This window comes from Canis lupus, chromosome 28, assembly GCF_011100685.1.
Source record: "Canis lupus familiaris isolate Mischka breed German Shepherd chromosome 28, alternate assembly UU_Cfam_GSD_1.0, whole genome shotgun sequence".
NCBI classification, from domain to species: domain Eukaryota; kingdom Metazoa; phylum Chordata; class Mammalia; order Carnivora; family Canidae; genus Canis; species Canis lupus.
The window spans coordinates 13,909,293-13,932,624 of NC_049249.1; the positions used below are offsets into that span (position 1 = coordinate 13,909,293).

Here is a 23,332-nt window from a genome sequence, read left to right on the forward strand (position 1 = left end):
TAAAGAAGATTTTTTTTTAAAGATTTTATTTATTCATGAGACACACACACACACACACAGAGGCAGAGACACAGGCAGAGGGAGAAGCAGGCTCCATGCACCCGGAGCCCGATGTGGGACGCAACTTCAGGTCTCCAGGATCACACCCTGGGCTGAAGGCGGAGCCAAACCACTTAGCCACCAGGGCTGCCCATGAAGAACATTTTATAACGTACTTAGCTGTGCTCAGCAGATAACACCAAACCGTACCAGACAGAAGACCCGGCCAAGGCACCAGAAGGGCCAGTTAGGAAGGACTGCTTTCCTGCCACCTTTCCTTCCTCATTCCACACCAGTTTCTCAAAGCAAAAGTTAGCTTTAGGCTCGCTTCACGGGCTCTCTAGGGGGCAACTCCTAGCCAGACAGTCTTTTCCAGACTGCCTCCACATACTTGGGCTTTTTCTCAGAAATCAGCATTTGGGCAGAGGCAGCACTTCTTTCCCTGGAAAGTAAGCTCCCCCGTTCTTGGGCCTCCCCTCTTCCTCTCTTCCTCCTCAGACTCTGGGAACCTTCTTTGGGAGCCTATATCGGCGTCCTTGGTCTTCCTCCCCAGCCTTCTTCCCCTGGCCTGGCCTCATCTGCTCCAGAGTCCCCACCTTGCTCATCCTGAAGGCCACAACCCTCCCTCTCTCCCAGCCCATGTTCTAAGGAGAAAAAGGGGCTCCTGTCTGGCTTAGGCTGGCCAGAGGGAGGGGGCCAAGCGTGCAGATCCAGCTCTTCTTCGGGGTCCCTGAGGCCGGCATCTCAGCATCTCGGGGCCGGGGTTAGGGCCAGTTTCAGCTCCGGCCCTGTGGGCGCATGCCAGCCAGACTAGGCTAGTCCTCGGTCCCCGGCGGTGCCCTACGAGTCACACAGCCAAGCCCCGTTTCCCCTCAACCAAGCTGTCGGTGCGAAGCCAGGCGCGTACTAACGCACTCGGGCGCGTCAGTCAGTCCGTCACAGGGAGGCCACGCCCCCGGGGGCGGAGCCCGTCGGGCGCAGAGTCCCGCCCCTGCTCCGGCCCTTGTCAGTCAAGGGCTCGGCTCCACCGCCTTTCCGTTTCCCAGGCAACGGCTTTGCGGCCGCTGGCGGGGAAACCATTCTTCCCTGGAGGAGCTACGAACTTACGTCTCAGATCCGCTTTCCGGGTGACCTCGGTCCCGGACCGTTAAATCCGCCAAGTCGCCTCCCTCCCTCCGCTCCGAAGGCCGCGAGCGCCTCAGCGCCCGCCCTTGGACTTCCTGCCCGGAAATCCGGGCGGTTTTCGAGGAATCGCGCGAGGCCCCTCCGAGGTCGCCAGCACGGATTTCTCTGCGGCTTAGAGGCTATCGGCGCAGCCTCTTGCACTTACTTGCATCCCACAGTTCAGGAAACGTTTACCGAACTCGGCTAAGAGTGGCTCCGTGCCCGGCGCTGGGTAGAAATGGCCTGTTGGGTGCACTGAGTCCCTTCCCATCTGCAGGGACACAGCCTGTGCCCAGCAGTCATCAAGGCCTCTGTCTCCATTCCCTCTACATCAGTGTCCCTGCCTGTTACAGCGATCTCTGCCCTGATGCTGATGCCGAGGCATTCTTTTGCTAGGAATTGTGGAGGAATCTTGACCTCGTTGCATCATTCCCTCCAGGGGAGGTTCTGGGCAGCTCCCTCCTCTTTCTAAATATCCACACCTTTTTCCTCCCAACTCAGGCTGCCAGAGGGACAAGGCAGGCCCCAGCCTTTCGTCCCAGCCCCCTCCAACTTTCTCCTTCCACCCTCCAATCTTAGACCGGCAAGGTTTGCACCTGACCAGGAAAACAGGGGAGGAATGCTTCCTCCCCTCCCCTCACACCTCCGATAGGAGAGTAACCAGCTCCTGCTAACAAGCAACAAACAGTTCCTTCAAGGTAAAGTGTATGCTTATGGAACAAGGGTTTGCTGTATAAATCTATAAATTAACCAATCAGCCACCTGTAACCTCCCTTCTATCACCAGCAAGTCCTCAATCAGAAATTTTATTTCCCAGAAGCTCTTCTGGTTTGGGTTTTAATTCCAGTTATTTTGCAGAAAGCAGCAGAGAATGATTGTGACTAGCTTCAGTGAACAGAGATGTATTGGGAGGACTCTGCAATAGCTCTCACAACCAGAGATGGGGCTAGCTAGCCTGGCCTTGGAAAGAGCGGGAAGCTGGACATCTCTGGGGACCTCAGCAACTGGAGTTTATAGACACTGCCATTAAGGTAGCAGCTTCAACCAGCTTCAGTTTCTTTTTTTTTTTTTTAAAGATTTATTTATTTATTTATGATAGACATAGAGAGAGAGAGAGAGAGGCAGAGTGTGTCATTCAGTTTCTGATCTGCCTATTTAAGTTTCAGAAATCAGGGGCACCTGAATCAGTTAAGTGTCTTGTCTTTGGTTCAGGTCAGGATCTCCAGGTCCTGGGATTGAGCCCCGAATCCAGCTTCCTGCTCAGCAAGGAGTTGGCCTCTCTCTCCCTCCCGCCTCTCCCTTTGCCCCTCTCCACAGCTCATTTCTTCTATCTCTCAAATAAATAAATAAAATCTTAAAAAAAAAAGTTTCAGAAATCAGCTTAGATCAGTTGTCTCCTAGAAGGTGGCTAGAGGTCAGGGTCAAGTTACAAGGACATTGGACATCTTTACTTCAAATCTACTTCTATGATTGAGGCTGTTGCCAAAGTAGGGCAATTACCCTGAGCTGGGAATCACCATGATTGATATTTACTACAGCATGTATTATTATTGGTCCTAAACAGAGGATTTTTTCCAGTTTAAATGAAACTTCCCCTAAGGGCAGGCACCATAGCTTCCCTTTTAAAAAAATGCAATAAAAAAAACCATGACACAAGATTTACCATCTTAACCATTTATAAGTGTACAATTCAGTTGTTAAGTATATTCACATTGTTGTGAAACAGATCTTCATAACTTTTTCATTGCACATCTGAAACTATACTCATTAAACAACAGCCCAAGGGAAGCCCCGGTAGCCCAGCGGTTTAGCGCCACCTTCAGTCCAGGGTGTGATCCTGGAGACCTGGGATTGAAGTCCTATGTCAGTCTCCCTGCATGGAGCCTGCTCCTCCCTCTGCCTGTGTCTTTGCCACTCTCTCTCTCTCTCTCTCTCTCTCTCTCTGTCTCTCATGAATAAATAAATAAAAATCTTTAAAAAGAAAAAAAAAGAAAAATTAGTTGTTTAAAAAAAAAAAACAGCTCATAGCATCACTTTTTTTATGCTCACCACACTTATAAAATTGCCTGACTCACAGTAACTACTCAATACATGTTTGCTGAATAAATGAACAAGGAATGCAAAGTGCCCTAAACTCCACTTATGTGGTTGATCCTCAGATCACTAACACAGTGGTTCTCCATGTTATTCCTCAGCAAACCTGTCACATTTTCACAAAGGAAGCAATGGCTCACATCCTTAGTGATTTTGCCCTGGAGGATGGGAGAGCATACCCTCACAGGGAGGCATAACAGAACCTTGTGTGAAAAGTCCCTCAGGCATAAAGCTCTTTTCCTAGACATGTCCCTACATATGATGGCTAGTGGGAGGAGGAGCTTAGCTCCCTCTCTTCTGTGTCTCTTTAGGAGTCCCAGAGGAAAGGGGGTGAGGGAAAGAGCATCTCACCTGTAATCAGAGCCACTGTCTCCAACTCTCTTGTCTGTTTCTCTGCACATCTCAATTCCTCTTTCCCATGGCAATTAGTTTCCCGTGGTGCTGACCTACCCCCTATCTCTGCAGCTTCTTGGGGACTGGCCCTGAGCTGCCATCATTTGAGGCATGCTGGAAAGGAGATACCTTCACCTTATTCTTGTCCAGCTCCTACTGTGTGGCCCCCCAGCAAAGTTGCTTGGGCCTCTGGCCACATAGTTTCATTTTCATGGCCTGTTTTCCAGGGCACCAAGGCACAATGGGGTGGGGAGATGTTGGGTAGTAGTGATGTAAGATTAAATATCACCCTACAATATACCTAGAAGCATTCCTTTTTATGATACTCAGGTCTTCTGCTGAGCCTGGCTCTTCCTGCTGGACCTGCTTGTCACTGCTAGTGATTTTCTTTCCAGGCCCCATTTCTGCAAGCTGCCTTCTGACACCTAAACCCCCAGGCTGTCAGACTCATCTGCTTACATCTGACCCCTGAGTCGTGGACGAGATTCAAGTTCTTTTCTTGAACTTTGGCTAAATCAGGTGACTTCCATTCAATTGCCCCAAACTTTCCAAGACCACTAAAGAGGCTTGCTGTGTAAAGGAAACAGGCAGACTCCCTAAATCTGTGGTTTCCAAACTGTGTACTCAGATATCCCAGACTACCACAGTGAATTTGCAAGACTGCTACAGGATATTTTCAGTTTTTGAGAGGAACCCAACAATACTCTGCATCTGCTGGACATTGCACGAACTACTAACTCAGGTTCAGTTTCAAAATTAGATTCTGCTGCATTATTTTCAATGTCTTCGCAAAAGTGCATTTTTTATTATTGCTGTACCAAAAAAAATAGCAAGAACTACACAAAAGTCAATGTGGCACAGAAAATGAGGGTGGCAGTATCCAAGCTGATTCTGAGTTTTTAGTAGAAGTTATGCAGATCTGAACAGGTGCAACATCCCATTAATAAGTAATGAAGGTTAAGAACTACAAAAAAATGGGGGTGCTTGGCTGGCTCACTGGGTAGCCATGCAACTCTTGATCGTGGGGTGGTGAGTTCCAGCCCCACATTGCATGTGGAGCCTACTTAAAAGTAATAATAGTAATAAAAAAGAATTACATAAAAATATTCTTGAAGCACCTGGGTCGCTCAGTCGGTTAAGCATTTCACTCTTGGTCCCAGCTCAGGTTGTAATCTTGTGGGATTAAGCCATGTGTTGGGCTCTATGCTCTGCAGGGAATCTGCTTCAGATTCTCTCTCCCTCCTATTCGCTCTGTCTCTCACTCAAATAAAACCTTTAAAAAATATATTCTCCTCACCCCAATGTATGTGTATTCGTTTTTCAAGCAGGTACAAAAGAGGCATACTAAATTGCTTGGACCTAAGTACCTACAGGGAATTATTAGACATTTCTTTTAGCCTAGGGCGCTGTGAAAAAATTACTGGAAAACTAAAGGTTCTATGATTCTAGAAAGTTGGGAAGCCTTGCCCTAAATGCATGAGGGAAGAAATGAAGGCATGAGGGAATATCACTGGAGTGTAATGGGTCTCAGATCTGCCCTCTGTAAACTCCAGGTACTGTGCCTTTGTAGGAAATTTTCTCTTATTGAATTCTTAATAATTCTTTGTGGGAAGTCTTAATCTTGTTTCAGTGATCCAGGTTGTTCACAATGTGATCAGAGGGTGATAGAGAGTCCCTAGGGACTGGGGAGGGTGGTGGAAACTTAGAAGCCAGAGCCGTCTTGGCCGGGCCAGCTGAGATCAGAGGCAAAGGAGAAAACCGCGGCTGAGGACGCTGGGGCCCCTCAACGCCCGGCTCTGCTCTGCATCAGGTAGTCGGTCCCCGGGACCTGCCCCCACGCTGCGCCCCCTGGAGGTCACACTGGGTCTGTTGGACCGGACCAAAAAGCTATCGCCCCGCCCCTGGAAATCTGGGGGCCTTTGAGCCCCAAGCCATCCCGTGGAAGGGGTGGGTGGCTGCCAGTGGTGTTCCACTCAGGTCTGCGCTTCTCCCTCCTTCCCCGCCCGCATCCTCCGGTGACTGGAGGACGCCTTCCCGGAGCGAGGACGGCAGAACCGGAGGGTCCCTAGCTCCCCGGCTCATACATTAAAGATGCAGAGGCGCCGGGGCTGCGGTGCCACAAGCATGAAGACAAATTTTTAATCCCGAGCAAGAAGATGCCGGGAGATGGGGGGCGCGGGAGAAAAATGAATTAGGTTTTTATTATGTGTTTTATTATGCTGTAATTGAACAGGATTAGGTGAGAATACAATATTTTTCTGAGGCGCCTGGAGGGGGAAGGGGGCGGGAGAGAGGCTGACAGCGAGCGAGAGACAGCGAAGCCCGCAGAGAAGCCGCGGCTCCCGGACGCAGCGGCTCCCAGGGGAGGGGAAGAGCGGCGCCGACCCGGCTGGGTGCGCCCAAGCGCCACCGCCACCAACCCCCTGGCAGTTTCGGCCACGTGGGGTGGGTGAGGGGGACTGTATTAGGACCAGGTTAGCTAAGGTCCCGCGAGGGTATGCTGGGGAGGTGGGTGGGTGGGCTTGAGAGTTGGAGGGCCAGGAGCTCACAAGCCCGCTCCAGAAGGGAAATTGAGTCACAGAGGGGCAGGAGCGCGGCAAGGAAAAGACAAGGAGCCCTGGAGTCATTAAGGTCGCGGAAGCCTGCGAATTCACACTTGCTTCTAACATCTCTGCCCTGCACACGTCGGACACAGGCCTTGTGCTTCAGCAGCATTTCGGAGCGCCCACTTTGTGCTCGGCCCTCGCTTATTGCAGCGCGACCCCTCCGCCCCCCATATTCCCGTCCCACTGCTGTCATCTCTGAAAAGATCCGTATTTACCCAGGCCTACTCCAGCACTGCGCCCCCAGGAAGGCCTCCTCAGGTAAAGGGCGCCCAGGTGAGCCCCCGCAGTCGGCGGAGCTAACCGCCCTCTCACCCCTGGAATCGCCACACACACACACACACACACACACACACACACACACACACACCCGGGAGCTCGGGCAGCCCGGCCGGGCAGCTTCATTAAGGGCGGCCGCCAGCCCCACGTCTCACCTGCTGCAGCGCCCCTCGCGCTCCGCCGGGGACCCGCTCCTGGCGGTGATGAAGAGGCCCATTAGCCGCTTCTACCTTTAGGGCGGACTGGGCCGCTCTCCCCACTTCCCAATTAGGACATTAGAAACCGTCAACCAAGATTAATAGTTGCCCGGCTCCGGGGCAGGGAGATGAGCCCAGATATCGCAGCAGCGCCGCACGCAAGGCTCGGGCCAACTTGGTGTGCGCCGGCCTTACCACCTGCCGCCGCCAGCCCTCCTTCCACCAGCCCTACCTCCGCCTCCTTCCCCTCTTCCCCTGGGCTCGCCTGAAACTCTCAGGTGAGCCCCACAATGGGGTCGGGAGTGTCAGAGACCGGAGTCATATTTTCTCTGCTGGGTCTTCGCCCCAGGCGGCTCCAAGGCTAGGCGAGTTGGGGAGGGAGGTGCCCTCTCCTGGGAACTCCCTCAGCTTTCCTAAAGACTTGATTGAAAGACTTCTGATCTTAACGACTGGACAGACCATCGCTTTCTCGGAGAGGCTTCCTTGACCCTCTCTTCCCCAGGTCAATCTTCCTCCTATTCTCCATCATTGCTCCACCGTATTTTTCAGCATATGTACCATACGTGTGCTTTTACCTTTGTGTGATTATATCATTGATGTCTGCCGCCCTCACTGGACTGCAGACTCCAGGGGGAAGGGACCATCATTTTGCTCCGCATGGGCTCTGGAGCGCCTTCAGTAATTGTGTGTTGAATGAGTTAGTGGGCAACAGGCGTTCCCTGTGTTTTTCCTGAAACCTCTGCTTCCTGCGCAAGCTCCCTCTGCTCCCTTCTTAAACAGCCTCATAGCACCTGCACTCTTCCTTCTCGTTCATATTGTAATTGTAACTTATTAATTATTTCCATGATTACCTGTTCAGTGTCTTCTTCCCCTTGAGGGCATAAGCTCCTGGGGAGGGGGGCAGGCAGGGGTTGGGCACACAGCTGTACCCGGGAGGACTGCCAGCCTGACCTCAGCACACTTTGTTTGACAGATTATTGTGTCTGAGGGTCTAGGAGCTTTAGAACTCTTCCAATCCCATCCTTTTGAGGTCTCTGTGGCCTGAAGGGGCAAGTAACTTGCCTGAGGTTACACAGCTAGCTAGAAGCAAAACCAGGATGAAAACTTTTCTAACAGGCTGTGATTTTTATCCAAAAGTCACATCATCTGGGACCCTGGGGCAGTCCCTTCTGAACTCTGAGGTTTCTAAGCCTTGGTGGGCCTTGGGGGTGATCCCAAGTATCTCTTCCTTTGGAGATGGAGATGGAACTAAGCCGTTCTGCCTCCCTGCAGGGTAAGAGTTTTGGGGCCCAGGGACACTCTATACACTGTGTCGACAGGGGCAAAAACTTGAGGTTGTTTCAACTTTAGTTTATCTTTCCTGGATGTAAAACTAGGAGAGCCCCCTCCACCACCCTAGAGAGATGAGAACTATCTCTGTGCCACCCCCCCACCCCACCCCCAACTGCCCCAGGGGGCAGGGGGGGAATAATGATTTAGAAGCAGAAAATGAAAGGAACCTCAGAGAAAGTGCTAAGACCCAGAGAGTGGGGGCCTGAGATCCTCCACCTCATCACACCCTGCCCCCCCCACCCCACGCCCTGTCACCTCTCTAGAACCTACACACTAGCGGGAGGGCCAGGGACTGGGTTTGGGGATAGGGGTAAGATCGATACTTCACTGGGTTTTGATGACCGCAGGCTTTCACCTTGCAGATAATGGGGTGAGCGGCAGTAAACTCTCACCGACAGAGCGGGCTCCCCCGGCCTTAATGAGATAATCAATACTTGTTCTCGGCTTAATTTCCATCTAATTGCTCTTTAACGACGCCGGATAATGGGCCGCCTCCTGTGAGGAGAGAGCTGGCTGGGAATCCGACCTGCCTCGGACTCCCGCCCCTCCTTCCCCGGGCGGGGTGCCCTCGCGCAGGTGGGATGGGGGCGCACCCGGCTCCCGGGCTGGGCTGGAGCTCCCTCCGCCGGCCTCTTACCGCGCGGTCACCTGCCTGCGGTGTTCTCGGTCTCCGCAGGGGGCGCTCCAGGCCTTGGCTGCGGGATCCTCGGCAGGGCGCTGGGTTCTGGGCTCTTGCCGGTCCCCCGACTGGGCCGCGGAACCGCGCAGTGCCCTCGCCGCCTGCCCGCGCCTCATCCTCCCTGCTACCCACCCGGCCAGGCAAGTCGCGGCGGAACCCCGCGCCGAGGTGCGGGGCCTCCGCACTGGTCCTTTCCTCCCTGTCCTTCTCACTGCCTTGCCAAACTGCAAGGGGTTGGCGGTCCTGAGGCTTTAGGTAAACTGCTGCACCTAAGAAAGTCTTCAATCCTATTTTTTCCGGTAAGTAGCTGGGCTGCTTCCCGCAAAATTACCGGTTGGTTATCACGGACCATTCAGACAAGGAGGGGAGAGGGGCAAAAAGAAGGGACCCCTTGGGTGGGACCCCTAAGCTCCATGGCTCAGAGGCTCACATTGCCCTCCCCCCCAGCTCAGATAGACACCCGATTTCCACTCACCACAGCCCCCACCCCAAGCACCCATAGCCAGGAGAGTTACTGCCAACAGCAGCGGCTCAGGTATCTGCCATAACTCTCTCCCCTTCTACTTGCCTGTCTCAGCACTAGAGATGCTGAGGTTCTCCCCAAGGCCTCTCAAGGGTCCCGGCCTCCCAGGAGACTGAGTTGCCTTCCCCCACCCTCCTCGCAGCCCCAGCTCATCTCTTTTGTCTTCTTTTATTTTTAATACTTTTTTAAAGATTTATTTTTATTTATTTATGATAGACACACACACACACACACACACACACACACACACCCTGGGCCAAAGGCAGGTGCAAAACCGCTGAGCCACCCAGGGATCCCCTCTTTTGTCTTCTCTTGATACTAATCACCAAGCACTTTGGCCTCAGATGCTATAACCAAGGATGTGCCCCATCACATCCCACCTCCTGATTTTCTGCTCACTGGGGACACGCTTACCTGCATCTCTAAGCCTTGGCTCCTGTAGAGGAACATTTACATTTATAAACCACCCGCTGCAGTTCTGATTGCAGCTACAAGGACTGATTCCAGCTGCACGGATGTTAGGCTGACAAAGATAACAATGATAGTGTCAGGATGTGTGACGGTTAGAATCATGCCTTGGACCTAGGCAGCCCCAGGTTCAAGTCCTAATTCTGTTGCTTACTAGTTGGTGTGACAGTGGGTGGACTTACCTACAGGTCTGAACCTCGGTCTTCTTATTTAAAAAATGAGGTTAATAATCCTACTTTACAAGCCACCGTAGGTGTGAAAGAAGCTCATGTAATGTAAATTTCTGGCCACAGTGCCTGGCACATTGGAACTATTTGCTAAATGGTAGCTGTTGCTGTTGTGAATTAGAGCCAAAGAATCCTCTAGGTCAAGGATCATAACTGCAAGGCTACAGGGGCAGGCAGAAATCTTAAATTATAGAAGTTGGTCCCATCATCAGGACTGTGGTGAGCCAGAGAGGAACAGCCCCACCTAAAACAGCGGCCAGGACTTATCTTCAATGGTTGCTAGGTGGACCAAATTCCCCTGGTTTTCTCTTCTTCTTTAAAAAAAAAAAATATCTTATTTTTTGGCAGCACCAGCAGCTTGATATTAGCTCTGACTTTTCTTACCTCCCGATCTCAGCATTAAGAGCAGCTGGGAGTTCTCCCTTAGGCTTCTCTGAACATCCTGGCCTGATGACTCTGGCCCCCAAATTCTGAGTTTTTATATAAAAGTTCTCACTACGGAAATATTGGCAACTATCTAAAAACTCAAAAACATTGTGCCAAATACAACATGTCTGAAGGCTGAATTCACCCTCATTTCTCAGAAGAAACTGAGGTTTAGGTAGGTCACAGCTGCTGGCAAAGCTGCCTGGAAGCCTAGATTCAATGTGAAAGTAAGAACTTCTGTGAGGCCCTTTCTACACTGCAGGGCCTGCTTAGCGTTCACCCACTGCAGATGCTGCCAGTGGCTGGGGCCAGAGTTAGCACTTGGCAGCTCCTGAAGCACAAGACCTGGGTCACAGCAGTCCTCTCTTGTGATGAATCCAGATTCTTTAAGAAAGGTTGTAGAGGGTAGTGTGACATTAAATCAAGCTTCAGGGGGATCCCTGGGTGGCTCAGCGGTTTAGCGCCTGCCTTCGGCCCAGGGTGTGATCCTGGAGTCCTGGGATCGAGTCCCACGTCGGGCTCCCTGCATGGAGCCTGCTTCTCTGCTTCTCTTTCTCCCTGTGTTTCTCATGAATAAATAAATAAAATGCTTTTAAAAAATAAATCAAGCTTCAGGACCCTGAAGATCACAATTTTGTTTAAAGTGCCATTTTGGACACCTTTCTTTCTTTCTTTCTTTCTTTCTTTCTTTCTTTCTTTCTTTCTTTCTTTCTTTTTCTTTCTTTCTTTCTTTCTTTTTCTTTCTTTCTTTCTAAGATTTTTATTCATGAGAGACAGAGAGAGAGAGGCAGAGACATAGGCAGAGAGAGAAGCAGGCTCCTCACAGGGAGCCCAATGTGGGATTCGATCCCAGGACTGGGATCACGCCCTGAGATGAAGGCAGATGCTCAATCGCTGAGCCACCCAGGCATTCCTTGGACACATTGCTTGAGCCCAATTTCAGTGTGATTCTACTTTAAAAATTCCCCGCTTGGGTCTCCCTCAATCGGGGGAGAGAGCCAGCAGGAGGTTTGCTAGGCACAGTTCTCATGATCCGCTACCTCTCTTCCTGTACCTTACCTTTGGGGAAAAGGGTAGAAAATGCACAAAGGCATCTGGGGTTCATGTGGCTAAGCATTTTGACACGTAAGGCTTAGGTACTTCTGAACATGCTCAGAGATTCATGCTGAGCCTCATGTTTGTTCTTTACAGCCTATTCCTTTTAACATGTTTGTTCTGTTCATGCTGAGTTGCCCACACTGACCAGAGATGGCAGTTGTTCTCTGCCCAGAATTATACTCAACATATTCTGATCCTCACCTGGGGTCTGGAGTTCTTTTTAAAAAAGATTTTATTTTATTTTTTTCATGAAAGACACAGAAAGAGGCAGAAACATAGGCAGAGGGAGAAGCAGGTTCCCTGATGGGAGCCTGATATGGGACTTGATCCCAGGAGCCCAAAATCATGACCTAAGCCAAAGGCAGGTACTCAACCACTGAGCCACCCAGGTGCCCCAGGGGCCCAGAGTTCTCTATGTGGTGTGGTTCTTTACAAGCCAAGGAGTTTGTGCCAAATAGTGCTCTTTGTCTTCCATCAGCCCTTGAGAAAACATCTCACCATTTCTTCCTCAGAATTCTGAGGATAAATTTTCCAGATTATTCCTTGGTTTCAGAGAAATAGCCAGTTCAGAGGAGTCTTGGATGTTAACCTATTGTCCAACTTCTCACAGAAGCCACCACTGAACTGTTGTATCTTAAAAGTAAAGGTTGAAAGTGGGATGTGAGAAAGAATACTGTCACAAATGAATGTAGTTTGGGGTCCAAGATCTTTTCTTGGTCACATGGTCTTGATGGGGCTCTCAGACAGAGTGCCTTTACAGGGGTCATCCTAGTCTTGGTTCCTCAGAAAGCACATCTTGAGACAAGGATTGAGTAGAAGTTGTTTATTTGGAAACCCTCCCAGAAAACAAGGTTTTCCCAGAAAAAAGGGGTTTATTTGGAAACCCTCTCCCAGTGAGAGAGAAGGGGAGGGAGGAAAAGCAAATCAAGAATGCATCAGTGAGTGAGTTACCACTGGAGGGTAACTGGGGCCCTCTGGAAGACTGGACAGGATACAGAATTATCCCACTGAAAGGACAGGAAGCAGAGGTATTTATCCTTCAAATCCTGGCCCTCATGGGCTATGGCTTGCTCTTGAGTTAACTCTGCCCTGCTACCTCAACTCACTCTAGGGGCCAGAGGCCTCCCTTAGGCAGAGAGACTCATGAGATTGTACAGGAACTCTCTGCAGGTAAAGTTTGGTGTGGTCAAGGATAAATGGGTGGGGCACTGACTGTATCTGCTATAGGGGGAGACTTGTGCTCCAGGACGGCCAGGCCTTGGCCATGTGATTAATTCTTATTGAGCATATCACTCAAGCAGAGTCAATAAAATGTGATAAATATATTGATGCTTTTTTCCTGGGAGCCATAAATATATGCAGGCTGAAGCTGTTTAGGGCCTTCTTCCCTGGCTTCTTGGAAGAAAATATTAGAAGTGGATTCATCAGTTTGAATATATTGGTGTGACATTCGGGAGAGAAGTCTCGGCCAGAGATGGAAATTTGGGAATCATCTGGACATATAAGATCATGGTAGAAGGAATGAGGAATTACTGTAGAAGTGCTAGCAGAAAGTTGTCTCACTGGCCTCACAGAAAATTGTCTTCAATTAAAAAGCAAGGTGAGGTGGAAGAACCTGCCACTTCAGAGAACATCACTTGCCATCACCAAATCTCCTTCTAAGTATGCCATAATGAAGAGTTGACTTCAACCTGGTGACCCTGGGGCTCTACCCTTGCCCACAGCTGCCCCCAACAGGTAGGTATAGACTGTGAAAATGTGTATTTATCTTTCCTGACAACTAGCCTCCTTTCCCTTTAATGACTTTTTATAAGATTTTATTTTTTATATAATCTTTACACCCAGTGTGGGGCTCAAACTCACAACCCCAACATTAAGAGCTTCATGCTCCACTGATTGAGTCAGCCAGGTGCCCCCTTCGACTACTTTTGATAGTAATTTAAAAAACAACTTATGTATTAAATGACATTTGGTCTACTATTATAGATTCCACAAGCTTTTTCCCTTGGTATGAATTTTAGTCTCTCATATCCCCCAGAAGACCCATTTATTTACCTCACATTAACACAAATCTATACATATGATAAAATTTCAATTATAAACACATATACCATATGGATACATGTAAAAACTGGTGAAATCTGAATAATGTCCATAGTTTGGTTAGTAGTTGATAGTAGTGTAACAATATGGGGCGCCTGGGTGGCTCAGATGGTTAAGCATCCAGCTGCTGATTTTGGCTCAGGTCATGATCTCAGGGTTGTGGGATCAAGCCCCACACTGGGCTCCGTTCTGAGTTGGCTTGAGATTCTCTCTCTCCCTCTCCTTCTGCCCTTCTTCCCAACCCATTCCCCACCTCTAAAATAAATAAATCTTTTTAAAAATAGTATTGTAGCAAGGTCAATGCCTAGTTCTGATAATTATAGTATGGTAGTATAAAATGTTATCATTGGGCTAGGGTGGGTAAAGGGTATATGGGAACTTTCTGTATTATTTTTGAAACTTCTATGCAAATGTTAAATTATTTCAAAATAGTTTTTAAAAAGCCAGGGGAGGAATCCTTGTGGACTGGCCATCTTAGAATCTTAGACTCTAGGGCAGCCCCAGTGGCCCACGGGTTTAGCGCCACCTTCAGCCCAGGGTGTGATCTGGAGACCCAGGGTTGAGTCCCACTGTGGTCAGGCTCCCTGCATGGAGCCTGCTTCTCCTCCTGCCTGTGTCTCTGCCTCTCTCTCTCTCTCTCTGTGTGTGTATCTCTCATGAATAAATACATAAATAAAATCTTTTTTTAAAAAAAGAATATTAGACTCTAAAATATTTACTTAATGGCTAAAATTTAAAAGATTGACAATACCAAGTGTTGGCAAGGATGCGGCACAACGGGAACTCTCATTAATTGCTGGTGACTATGCAAATTGATAGCATTACTTTGGAAAATGGTTTTGGTAATAACTACTAATGTTGAATACATGTATATCACAAGATGCAGCAATTCCATTCCTAGGTGTATTGCAATTTACATAGAAGTAAAAACCAGGTAAAATTAAAAGAGAGTTAGAAATGGTTATCTAAGGGGTAATGGAGAGATTAATGGTTGTGATGGGACATGATGGGTGTTTATGGGAGTTAACAATGTTCTATTTCTTGACCTAGATGATGATCACGAGTATTCATTTTGTAATAATTAATGGAATTATATCTCTATTTTGTGCACTTTTGTGCTTATCTGTTATACTTCAAAAAAAGGTTAAAAACAAAAAGAGAGCAAGAGGGACACCTGGGCTCAGGGTGTGATCCTGGAGTCCCGGGATCGAGTCCCACATCAGGCTCCCCGCATGGAGCCTGCTTCTCCCTCTGCCTTTTTCTGTGCCCCCCCCTCTCATAAGTAGATAAATAAAATCTTTTAAAAAAGAGAGAGAGAGCAAGAAATGTAGAGTCTATATTTAGATAACTATGATTTATCCTTTCTAAGTTCATTAATACAAAATATGGTCAAATTGTCCAGTCAGATGGAGCTAGTCTCCATCTCAAAGGTAGATGGGACACTGGGGGGTGGGGTGGGGAGAGTTGTCTCCTTGGATATAGGAAAAATAAACTAAAAAAATTTTCAGCTGATCTTGTTCTGCACATCTTAAAGCTCATTCAGTCTGACTTAATGCTTATAGGTATTCCAGACAGCTAGTCTCCTAGGTATTCCAGTTTTCATTTGGTAACATTTGTAGCTGAATAATAATGTTTATCTTCCTGCCTGGCTGTCCCATCTTTCTAAATTCATCCTAACATTCTAATTTTTCTACAAAAATAGCCTCTACTTTTTTATTATACAAAAGAGTTTTATAAAATAAAGGTATCGTAAGCATTATACAGAACCATTTGCCTCATTCCAAATTGTCTTCGGGTGTTTTTTAATTTTTTAAAAATATTTTATTTATTCATGAGAGACACACACACAGAGAGGCAGAGACACAGGCAAAGGGAGAAGCAGGCTCCATGTTGGGAACCGACGCGGGACTTGATCCCAGGACTCCGTGATCATGCCCTGGGCTGAAGGCTGGCGCTAAACCGCTGAGCCACCCAGGTGTCCCTTAGGGTGTTTTAAAAAAAGATTTTATGTATTTATTTGAGAGAGAGAGAGAGAGCGTGAATGAGCACGAGGTGGGGGAGGGGTAGAGGGAGAAGGAAGAGAGACAAGCAGACTCCCTACCCAGCAGGGAGCTGTATGAACAAGGGCTCAGACCAAGGAATCTGAGATTATGACTTGAGTGGAAGTCAGATGCTTAACTGAGCCACCCAGGCACCCGTCTTAGGGTGTTTTTTTTTTCCTTAGGGCGTTTATTGATGATATATATGATAAACAGTATCTATATGCTTCTCCTTTTCACTTAACCTTATCTTCCTACACATTTTTCACTTAGCTAAATTCACCTATAGTAGGTATCTGTAAGTTATTCCATCTTAATTATCTATGCTGATTTTTTTAAATTTTTATTTATTTATGATAGTCACACAGAGAGAGAGAGAGAGGCAGAGACATAGGCAGAGGGAGAAGCAGGCTCCATGCACTGGGAGCCCGATGTGGGATTCGATCCCGGGTCTCCAGGATCCCGCCCTGGGCCAAAGGCAGGCGCCAAACCGCTGCGCCACCCAGGGATCCCTCTATGCTGATTTTTTTAAAAAGATTTTATTTATTCATGAGAGGCACAGAGAGAGAGGCAGACTCCTTGTGGGGAGCCTGATGCAGGACTCGATCCCAGGACCCCAGGATCACGCCCTGAGCCGAAGGCAGACGTTCAACCACTGAGCCACCCAGGTACCCCTAAGTGATTCTTTTTTACTTGTGATTCTAATGTTCACAGGAAGCACAATTCCTCTGTGTCCATCTCTAATGAGTCAATTTGGATCATTTGTTTCACCTTCGTTAAAACTGCAACCCCACTATTTTCCACCAGGTGTGTCAAAACAGGGTTCATAAAGTGACAGGTTAGAATGTGTGGTTCTCTCAAGTAATTTCTTACCAAGTTACACACTGATCCTTTACACTTTGTTTCATCCTATGCTACCCATCTGTCTAAAACCCATTTCATTCTGTCATTATATTTAACAATTATTTCATGGATCAGTGGCCGAAAGAAAGTGAAGATATTATAACTTGTGAACTCCAGACTATGATTCACAGTGGAAAGCAAACTACATTCTATATCTCATTCTCTCTCAGTACAAGCATCTATAGTCAAGGGTGGGGAGAAGAGGCAGGACTATCTGTTCTTCAAGAAATTTTAACTTCACTCTCTTCATCTGAATCTAGTCTCCCTCATCTAGATGCAAAGGATGCTGCCACCTGGTTTCTCTCATTGAAGTACTCACATTATCTAAACTAGAGAAACCTTTTCTCATGGTCCAACAGTTTTTCATGACCCAAACTGAGCCAATATTTCAAAGTATGAATATGCAAAAACTATGAGAATATGAGAATAGATGCTACTGAAAGTCTTTTGCAGTCTGAATGGATAGTGTCCGATAATGAGGATCTGGGAACATACCTAGACTTGCAAACTGTCTCTTGCAAAAAAATTCCTTTCTAAAAATATTTTTACAATATGTGGTGTTTTCCCTGGAACAAATCTTTAGTAAGAGTAGATCTAGGGGCACCTGAGTGGCTCAGTCCATTAAGTGGCTGCCTCTGGCTCAGGTCATGATCTCAGTGTCCTGGGATCTAGCCAGTGATGGGCTCCCTGCTCTAGGGAAGTTTGCTTCTCCCTCTCCCTGCCACCACCCCCCTCCCACTTTATTCTCTCCCTCTGTCAAATAAATGAATAAAATCGAAAAGAAAGGAAAAGGAAGGAAAGAAGGAAGGAAGAAAGAAAGAGAGAGGGAAAGAAAGGAAGAAAGGAAAGAAAGAAAGAAAAAGAAAGAAAGAAGAAAGAAAGAAAGAAAGAAAGAAAGAAAGAAAGGAAAAAGAAAGAAAGAAGAAAAAGAAGGAAGGAAGGAAGGAAGGAAGAAAAGAAAGAAAAAAGATCTGTAGAGTCAACATCTTTGGTGCCTACTGTATGCACGGTCGTTATTGTCACCAACCGCAGGCCCACCAGAGGGCGCTCGTTCCCCGTCTATCCAGCCTTCAATCAGCGACTCTGAAAATCCAAATTAAACTTGACTTTCACACACAGGAAGTCTTTCACATTTAATCCACAAATATTTACCAAGAATTTACTGTGCCGCCAGGCGCAGGGCTAGGTGCACAAGATACGGGGAAGCGTTAGGCATGATTCCTAATACGGCTTAGAGTACAGCAAAGACTGAAAAGTAAACAATCTGCTACAATAAAGTGAGGTAAGTGAAGAGTTTCTAGGTCTGGGGAGTTTGTTGTTTAAATACTGGCTCTGAGTCTTAGAAACTAGTAATAATTCTTTATGAAATCCCCTTCCGTTCAGTATACTGGGAGTGATCTCCACCCTCCAGGCATTTTGTAATTCAGAGCCAGAGACCTCCTTGAGTGGCTCTGTTGGCTCCACGTTCAAGTTCCCTCCTACCCTCCCTTCCCCTGTTTTCTTTCAAGGCTTCCTGCAGTTCTTCTACAGTGCACTTCTGCTCCAGGTCAACTCAGATGGCCCCAAGGCCACGGGATTATCCACGACTGGCAGCTATCGCGGGCTCCGCCCCTTCTTGTTCTGCTTTGAAACCCGCGGGCCTCTCCTGCGCGGCTTCCTTGACTTCCTGTTCTGATTCTCGCGACAGTTGCGAGACTTCGCGTGAAGTTCACTCCCAGTCCTTCTTGAGTTTTGGACACGAGGGTGACTGTGTATCGGTGTTCGCACACCTTGTCGGAGCCTCCCGGCCAGTAGTGGTGTGCGTGCTGCTAGGGAACCCCTAAGTGAAAGGGCTTGTCCGAGTTCAGGTCCGGAGACGGAGTCCTGGACCGCATCCAGGAGTTTGACGCTCCGGGCCTCCAGTACGCATGCGGAGTCGCCCGCCCTGGACTCAGGGGGTTGCTCAGGAGGCCCGCGTCCGAGCCGCTCGGCTGGGGGCCAGGTCCTTCTGGGCCGAGACTGCTAAGTACCGTCACCTCCCCAGCTGCAAAGCTCAGTTTCCACCCCCTGCAAACTGAACCGCAGCGCGGCTTCTGTAAGCCGCTTGGGGCAGGCTAGGGCGGGGCCTGGCAGACCCCCGGTAAGGCGGGCGGGCGGGCGGGCGGGCCTCCAGGAACGCTCTCCTCCCCGCCCCCAGCCCGAAGTGCCACGGTGGCGCCGGTGGCGGCCGCGAGACCGAATGCAAATGTAACCTGTAATCCCGACCCGGAGCGAGGTCCGCTGGGGAGGCGCCCCGCCCACCTCTCCCTGCGGCTGCTAGTCGCCTGGGACCTCTATAATCACCGGCTGTCCGCCGGCTGAAGCACCTGCCGGATGTGGGGAGGGTGGAGGAGGCCAGTTGTGGGGTGGCAGATGTAAGCGCCAAGTCTCTGGTCAGCGCCTTGGTAGGGAAGCTGGATGGACAAGAAGCCTTCGATAGCCCCAGGAAGCCGGCCCTGGGCTGCGGGGAGACTGCGTTGGTTGGCGCTGCCCTCCAGGAGCGCCGACTTGGCACCAGAGCTCCTACCTCCTGCCCATTATGCAGCCGTTCTAGCAGACCCCAGGGGCTGTGAAGTCCGATGGGACAAGTCCCAGACCTTCACTCAGCTCTTCGAGCTTCCCAGCCACCCCCAGATCCCGTACTCCCAACGTCCACCCCAGCCTGTCCCGAGTTTTCTCCGAGCTTCGGTGTCCGGTTACGGCTCCCCACTTCTCACTGTGACTTTGGCCCAGCTAGAGAAGTGGCCCAGAAGGGTCCCGTGCGGCTGCATAATATTGGCAGCTTCAGACCTGGAGGGAGGGGGTTGTGTTCGACGTCGAGAGGCGGGGAGAGGGGGCGGAGGAGTTGTTCTCCGACTGCAAGGCCGTGGGTTCTCTCAGAGATCCTCCCGCCGGAGCAGAGGTGGCTGCCAGGCCCAGCCGGTTGCTGGCCTCTGCTTTCTTTCCACCGCCTGCTTTTTCGGACTGGAGCTACGGCTGCCCTGAAGGGCTTAGTCCTGGACACCAGGTGAGTGGGCTCTGTGCCCCAGGGCATTACTCTTTCCCTGTTCCCACCCTTGATAACAATTTTTCAGTTCTGGGGCCATCCATTCCCATCCACCTCTAGGGCAGGAAGCTTCAGAGTTGGATGGCAAGTGGTGCTGCTGCTGGGGTGTGTCTGTGTGCGTGTGTGTGCGCGCGCGTGCGCTGGTGCTTGAGCTTTGTTACCTTTCTTCTCATTTCTCCCCAACCCCAGAAACACAGCCCAATCAATAACTGGATGACTCCTAGAGAGTCGCCAGGCCTGTTGTGGAGGATCGACTTGACTCCAACGAAGCAGGGGAGGGTGGGCAGTGCTCGGGTCAAACTTTGGTACAAGGAACAGCGAGGTTTTCTCTGACCTGACCTGGCTTCCCTCCCTGGCAGGGTGCCACGAACGCGCTGATGCCCGGAGTGCTCGCAGGGCTTCCAGCTAACCATGCCACCGCCACCCGCTGCTGCCCTGGCTCTGCCCTCGCTACTGCTGCTGCTGCTGCTACGGACGCCGCCCCCGACAGGCGCGCGGCCGTCCCCAGGCCCCGATTACCTGCGGCGCGGCTGGCTGCGGCTGCTGGCGGAGGGCGAGGGCTGCGCTCCCTGCCGGCCAGAAGACTGCGCGGCGCCGCGGGGCTGCCTGGCCGGCCGGGTGCGCGACGCGTGCGGCTGCTGTTGGGAATGCGCCAACCTCGAGGGCCAGCTCTGCGACCTGGACCCCAGCGCCCACTTCTATGGGCGCTGCGGCGAGCAGCTTGAGTGCCGGTTGGACGCAGGCGGCGACCTGAGCCGCGGAGAGGTTCCGGAGCCTCTGTGTGCCTGCCGCTCGCAGCGCCCGCTTTGCGGATCCGACGGCCGCACCTACGCGCAGATCTGCCGCCTGCAGGAGGCGGCCCGTGCTCGGCCGGACGCCAACCTCACTGTGGCGCACCCGGGGCCCTGCGAATCGGGTACGCGCGGCCCTGGGGCCTACCCCCGGCACTTGGGGCACTCGAGGCATTGCTCCCCGACCTCCGACTGAACTGGTCTCTGGCCAGCGGAGCGGAAAAGACGAGGCCTCGAGTCCAGTGTAAGAGCCGGCTCTCGCAGCTGGTTGGCAGAGCCCGCCGCCTGAAGGTGCGGGTCCGAGTTCTGTCCATAAGCTGTGTGCCCTGGAGAAAGCTCCAGACCTGGCGGGCACAGAGCCAATGGCTGGTCCTAAAACTGAGAGTGAAGAGACTCCCAGACTTTGTCCAGATCGCTGGAGCCCAGGCAGGGAGACTTGGGTTCCAGAAAGATGCAATATGGTTTCTCTTGGGCGGATTCCAATTCGATTCGTAGTGGAGCGAGCTGTTAGCCCAGTCCGCCCACCTCCCTTCTCTTCTTTCGGTGCCTCTGGATTCGTGAAGGAGGGGGCGATTCCAGCTCCTCCCTGCCGTCCCAGGGGGGCTGACGGCCATTCAAGCCTCAGGTTTCCTTTGGCAGCATTACTTCACTTTCACTTCCTGAGCCCCTTTGAGGGAGCTGAGCTGGCCTGGCTGGGGCTGCCAGGAAAACAAACACCGGCAGGGTCCCAAGATTTTACCCCACAACTTCAGGCTCTCTGCCTGCTGCCTGGATCTGGTTTCAGGTTCTCTGCCTTTCCCACGTGGGAACCCCCCTCCTCCACCCCAATCCCCTGTCTAAGTGTGTGTGTGGAGGAAGGGTTGCTCTCTGGGTCTTTGGCAACTGGACCTAGTTAGGAAGGGGGGAGGGAAGGGGGAGGTGTTGGTAACCAAGTAGAGCAGGATGGAGGCCTCAAGGGTGGCATGAGGACAGGGGAGCAATTGGGGATAGAGTGTGGCTGCCAACCTGGGATGTGGATCTGTGTGCTTGTTTGTGCATCCTGTCTGCATGTACCTCTCCATTTCTGAGTTTGTACGTTGTGTGTACCTGTACCTACATTTCTATGTACCGGTGTGTATCTGTCATGCCATGTTTATGGATGTGTACTTACCTCAGTGTTTATTGTCTTTCCCCACAAACATATCCATGATGGTTCATACACATATGGGCGGGCTTCTTGCTGGATCAGGTGTGCCATGCTGTTCTCAGGCCTCCCACCTCCATCCCTAGAGCCTCAGATCGTGTTGCACCCATATGACATTTGGAACGTGACGGGGCAGGATGTGATCTTTGGCTGTGAGGTGTTTGCATACCCCATGGCATCCATCGAGTGGAGGAAGGACGGCTTGGACATTCAGCTACCAGGGGATGATCCCCACATCTCAGTGCAGGTAGGATAGGGAGCAGAGGCCTCCTTGGGCAGCCCAGGGTCCTCCTAGAAAGACCCTGCTGACTCCTCCTCTGGCTCTAGTTCAGGGGTGGACCCCAGAGGTTTGAGGTGACAGGCTGGCTACAGATCCAGGCTGTGCGTCCCAGCGATGAGGGTATCTACCGCTGCCTGGCTCGCAATGCTCTGGGCCAGGTGGAGGCCCCAGCTAGCCTGACAGTGCTCACACCAGGTAAGGGGGAGCCCTGGGCTCTGGGGGCTGGGGGCCTAAGGGTGGATTCAGGCTCTTGAATGTGTATCCCTGTGTGTATGTATATGTGGGTGAAAAGGCAGGTATGGCTTTCTCATAGCCTGGGGGTACTGACAGCCCCTCTGTTCTCTCCCCTTTGCCCACATGTGTTTGCAGACCAGCTGAACTCCACAGGCCTCCCCCAGCTGCCATCCCTGCATCTGGTTCCTGAGGAGGTTGAGAGTGAAGAGGGAGAAGATTATTACTAGGTCTGGATCCCTGGCCTATGGGGATGGGGGGATAGTATTCATCCCTGCTCTTGAAAAGACCTAAAAGGGGGAGCAGGGCTCTTTAATTGCTTTCATGCCCTTAATAGAGGAGACGTGGTGGTTAAGTAGGGAGACAAAAGTTGGAGGAGAGTAAGGAGAGAGGTAAAGGATAGGGGAGGTGGGAAGCCGAAGGGCCCATGGAGGAGGTGCCCTGGCCAGGACAATCTCCAGTGTGGACCAACTGGGCAGAAGACAGCAGCTGCCTGCTAATCCCCAGGGTGGGTGGGAGTATTATGGGGTGCAGAGCAGACACAAAGAGGCAGCTAGGATCCTCCTCTTCTTTCTGACAGCCCTCCCTCTAGCCCTGCTCAGCCAGTCTTCTTAACTACCCTTCACCACAGCTCCTGCTGTTGTTTTTCTAGTCCTAGTCCCTAACCTTTGCCTAGCCTTGGTTTACCCTTCCTCAAAACTCATCTAGAAATTCCCCCCCTCACCTAAGTTCCAATTGCATTTACTAACTGCAGTCCTCTTTGCTATTGGGCATCTGTTGTCTGGAAAAGCATAATGGAGCATGGTTTAGTCCAGCGCAGTAAAATGGGCATTTGGTCATGCCTAACTTCTCCTGTCATTCTGGAAACTCTGTGAGGCCCAGCACCATATCGTATACCACTCTGTATTGGACAATGCCTAGCACAAGACTAGGCACAGTAGGCACACAATAAAGATTTATGAACAAACTGAGGCACACAGATGCACAGGTGGTTCATGCAGGTGTGCACACGAAGACCGCATTTCCCTGGGAGGCTTCCCATGGTAGTAGGACACTGGCTTCCAGAAGCTGTAGGTCCTGCTCTCTAAGCACATGCCTGCCAGATGTACGGAGAGGAAGCTTGAGCTGGGGCCTACCCTGCCCTCTAGGGAGGAAGTCTGAAGCCATCTGGTTGGAGGGAGGGTATTCTTCGAGTCTGCACTCCATTTGGGCTGGA

The 23,332-nt window shown here is 50.6% G+C and overlaps 1 protein-coding gene and 1 long non-coding RNA gene across 3 annotated transcripts; both read left to right on the forward strand.

The window, feature by feature from the left end:
- Window positions 1-973: 973 nt before the first annotated feature.
- On the forward strand, window positions 974-4,764 carry LOC111092967. 2 transcript variants are annotated; one of them, XR_005380512.1, is made up of 3 exons: window positions 974-1,901; window positions 2,062-2,234; window positions 4,021-4,764. It is a non-coding gene; the product is annotated as an uncharacterized LOC111092967 (long non-coding RNA). The 2 variants fall into 2 exon arrangements; XR_005380511.1 differs by lacking the exon at window positions 4,021-4,764 and adding an exon at window positions 2,416-3,112.
- A 14,027-nt stretch (window positions 4,765-18,791) lies between these two features.
- Window positions 18,792-23,088, forward strand: KAZALD1 (Kazal type serine peptidase inhibitor domain 1). The gene is made up of 5 exons (XM_038578561.1): window positions 18,792-19,592; window positions 19,991-20,547; window positions 21,692-21,852; window positions 21,933-22,080; window positions 22,255-23,088. The coding sequence occupies exons 2-5, from the start codon at window positions 20,043-20,045 to the stop codon at window positions 22,344-22,346; spliced, it is 906 nt and encodes a 301-aa protein (XP_038434489.1). The 5' UTR covers window positions 18,792-19,592; window positions 19,991-20,042; the 3' UTR covers window positions 22,347-23,088.
- Window positions 23,089-23,332: the final 244 nt, after the last annotated feature.